Source organism: Nymphaea colorata, unplaced genomic scaffold (assembly GCF_008831285.2).
Source record: "Nymphaea colorata isolate Beijing-Zhang1983 unplaced genomic scaffold, ASM883128v2 scaffold0663, whole genome shotgun sequence".
Classification (NCBI taxonomy): domain Eukaryota; kingdom Viridiplantae; phylum Streptophyta; class Magnoliopsida; order Nymphaeales; family Nymphaeaceae; genus Nymphaea; species Nymphaea colorata.
Window position 1 is genome coordinate 25,436 of NW_022205169.1, and position 4,128 is coordinate 29,563.

General features: G+C 39.3%; 1 protein-coding gene across 1 annotated transcript; it reads right to left on the minus strand.

Moving 5' to 3' along the window:
• Window positions 1–289: 289 nt before the first annotated feature.
• On the minus strand, window positions 290–1,296 carry LOC116245432 (uncharacterized; the record flags this gene model as incomplete). The annotated part of the gene is made up of 1 exon (XM_031616980.1): window positions 290–1,296. A coding segment is annotated over one exon (1,007 nt), but the record flags the coding sequence as incomplete, so codon positions are not given.
• Between the last annotated feature and the right edge of the window lie 2,832 nt (window positions 1,297–4,128).

Sequence of the window (4,128 nt, forward strand, 5' to 3'; positions counted from 1 at the left end):
ATCAATCCTATCCTCTAACATCAGCCCACAATCATCCACTACCACCATCAAACCTCACAAACTAACTCTTCATTTCATTTTTCTACTCTATATATATAGATTCGTTGTTAGATATGTCCTAGCGTGATCCGCATTTGATTTATCAGTTTCAGAGTTGAAATAAACAGAATTTATGAAGATTAATGGGTTTATTTTTTGGGATTAAATATTGAGATACACATCATTGCTTCACTTCCTGTTGTTTCTTCTTCTCCTTCTTTTGGTCGGACTTATCCATAGACAACTAAGATTAAACATAAAATACTGCAAGCAAGTCGAGAATCTGTTGATCCTTGATTGTGTTTTCGGTCTTGAAGAGAGCCTCATCAATGGGAAGACCAGTAAGAGCAGTAGTCTTGCCCTTGGTGATCATGACAGTGAATTTGAACTGGGCAACAAAGTTTCCAGGCTTTTCCACGAGGATGGGGAAGGGGACAAGAAGTTCGTGCTCTAAGCACTCCTTGATACCGATTCTGGCGGTGATGGGGTCTTCGAAGGAGTTGAGACCGAAGCAGAATGAAGGATATCTGTCAAGGACTTCGTTGAAGAATTGTCTGCTCTGCTTAATCTTGAGGTTGTAGGACCTGTCGAGGGCTCTCTTGTAGACAGTGCATCTCAGATCACTCTCCTTAGGCTTTCCCTCTCCACTGCTGACGAAGACGTCAAGAGCGAAGACATCGTGAATTGCAAACTCCTGGGCATCAACTCTTTGCTCGAAAGTTTCCTTGTTGATGATGACCTTGTTGCCGTCAATAAGATGCTTCTTGAGCTCATGAGAAAGGACACCCTCAAGTGGTGCAACCTGGTATGAATCACAGACCTTCTGGATGACTTCAGTAACTTCGTTGTTGAAGTGTCCTGGCTTAAGAAGCCTGAGAGCAGCTTGAGCAGCCTTATAGGCAGCAAGGATAACATCGGCCTTCTTGCCAGTCACGGGGGCGTTCTTGTCGGATTGAATCACGACGGTATGGGCAACGAATGCAGCAAAACCGTCAATGTGAGCTCCGAGTTCGATCTTGACGAGATCTCCTTCCTTGATGGCGGTGGAGTCTTCGAGGAGAGGTGCATTGTAGCCACAAACCTCATTAACTGAGAGAGTGGTGGGGAAGGCGAGACCCTTGAAGGTTGGCTTTTTGTTATAGACCTTGGAGAGTTCTTCATAGATTTGGCCGTCTGACCAGAGGCAGAGTTCGAAGATCTTGGAGCCAACTGCAATCTTCTTGAGGAGTCTAGCGAGGACTTCGTTGACAATTTTGGCTGAAATTTGGTACTTTTCGATGACACCGGGGGTGCTGAGGGTTTCCTCTTATTCTCTTTCGTCTCTTTCCATGTTCAACAAGTAATATGGACAAATTAAAAATGAGCTAAAAATATTAAAATTCAATTTAAATAATACCGCACCCTTCTGTACTCCTTCTTTCTTCATCTTTCAGTCACTTTGATTGTCACCACCTCCTCAGACGAAATGATGGATGTAATATAATTCGTTAATTATTTTAATTGTAAAAGTAGGGAATGCAGCCAGAGGAAGTCGACACATAGGCGTTGTTTTCTGGCCTAAGTGAGGCCAATCCTAAGCAGCTTCGTCAAGTCATTGACGTATTAATCAATAAGAGCCGAGTATTGATTCAGAACCTTGAATAGACATGGTAAAAATTAGAACAATCGGAAAGATAGAAAATGTTTTGGAAAGAAAACTACTATCACCTCAGAGAAGCTTGCCATAAATACGCAGACAGCAATGGGCTCGTCCCTTTTGACTACATCACTGCCCTTTAGGCATAGCTCAAAAAGGAAAAAGTATCGAAATCATGCCTATAAGAGAAATTCAAAGTGATGCACCCACAGTCGATCCATCATAGCCTGAGGGTTTAGAATAAAAAACCGGATATGCGTCTCAAATAAGATGAGAAAGATTATTCGACGGTCTATAAGGACGTCAATAAGTCAAACTCAACCACGCATTTCAAGGAAAGTCCAAACTCTGTTAAGCTGCAGAGCAAGCATAAGATAGGCCCTAAAAATATCTAGTTCTTCAAGTTTAGGGAAACGAAATTGCAACAATGATACAATGATTTCTACTTCATTTTCTACGCCTAATCTAACCAAAAGATATCCAGAATGAGGTTAGTTTAAATTGATAGCAACAATCATTTATTCTTTCGAGTTTAGCTCTTATGGTGAAGCCGTTCATGTTCCACAGCTTTAGGATGGTTGCGATAGGTATGGTCGTGCTTGTATGAGTATTTACATTCGCCTAATTAACCGTATTTTATTGCTTTATTTAAGCATTGGCTCTGCTTTGAGTTCTGTTTTTAGTAATTACTATGGATTCGCAATAGACTTAAAGATAACTTTGTCTTAGCCTTTATAACGCGTTCGTATTTCCAAAGAATTTGCTATTCAGTTGATAAATTTTCGAGTTATTTATGCAAATAGACATCTTTTTTGAGTTCTTCCTTGATCTTTCTAATAACGAAGTGCGAGAAAGCGAGGTGGAGGAAATAACCTTTGGATTGTTTTAAAATATTTGTTTATCCCAACCACACCATCTTCGAAATGGCCGAACAGGAGCTGACTGATAAGCTTGAGTGGTCAAGAGTTTGAGTGGCAAGGTTAAAATTAGCACGATCAATTGGATTTTGTTTGAAATGCTCGATAGCTTGCTTTTGCTTTTATACTGAATCTGACTGGTGAAGGTCATAGAGCTCGTCGAGGCAGAAATAGGAAGGAACTTGGTTGGATAGGTGAGAATATAAAAGATAAGCAAGGGTGCGCTGAAAGGCAAGATATTGATGAGAACTATGGGTTTTAGCTTTCCCATATCTTGCGCAATTTTCGCTTCAAGACCTATTGCTATGGAGTTAATGGTTTCTTTTCTACTTTTTCGATCATCAGGATTTTGAAGTATTGCTCGAGATCTCTTTTGAATGAGGTAAAGCCTTGCTTCGCGATATGGTGGCCTGTTTGGAGTACATGAGAGTACGTTGAAAAGCAGTTTTTCCATGTGCTTTCTCGATATCGTCTAGTGCTTTCTTGCTTATATAGCCGGAACGAATGGTCAGGCTTTGCTTGATTATTCCTATACTTCTGCTGATATCATTAGTCCCTTAGCAATCGTATAATTTTATCTATGGATTAAAAATAGAATTTAACATCTAAAATATCTATGATTGATGTGTAACCGGAGCAGAATATACAGGACAGTAAAGGAGTCTCCAATACTCCACTAGATGCAGAAGAAACTTGAGCCTCGAGGAGACCACCTCCAATGCATTTGATCTCTTTACTTCTTCTACTTCACTCAATGCCTTAAAATCAATCACAAGAGCATACAGTAAGCGAAAATCCTCCCAAAATGGCCATGGACATCACAGACTGAATATAAAACTTGGCTGTTATTGATAGTTCTATTAGATACACTTCTTAAACAGACCATTCTTGCTTGCTTCTTCGTACAGAGGCTTAAGTAAGAGTTTTGCTCCTCCAGTTTCGATACGATCGTCAAGAAGGTTTTGGCTTCGACCAAACTCAAGTTTTTGAGTCGTTAATACATTAAAATTTAGCTATCCTCTAGAAGATTTGAACATTTTAAATTAAATTGAGCTTAACATTAATCTTGCCAGCAACGACTTCTTCCATCTTCGAAAGCTCAATTCTGTCTTTTTTGTCTCTCATAACATCTTTAATATGTACTTTACCTTCGCAATCACCTGGTAAAATGATTACTCGGTAATAGTCAGGAAGCCTACTTTTTGAACGCCATTTTTCTATATAATGCCAATACTTATTTCGAGCAATATAAGAACATCATCATATGGAAGAGTTTTATCTTGACGAAAGGATAAACTTCAATGTTGATCAAAGCTATGGATTTTTGAAAGTGATAATCTATCACTTGCTCCATTCTATTCAAGCTAATTGACGCCATATGTAGTCGGAGAGCTGAGCCCCGAAAACCAAGTAAGTCTAAAGAAAAGAGATGAATCTAAAAAACTTTTCAGGCATAGCCACGATTAAGAAGATATGTCATAGTAGTCACTATCCTAGTAAGATAAGTTATAGTCGAACTAAAATCGATCTGTTTTG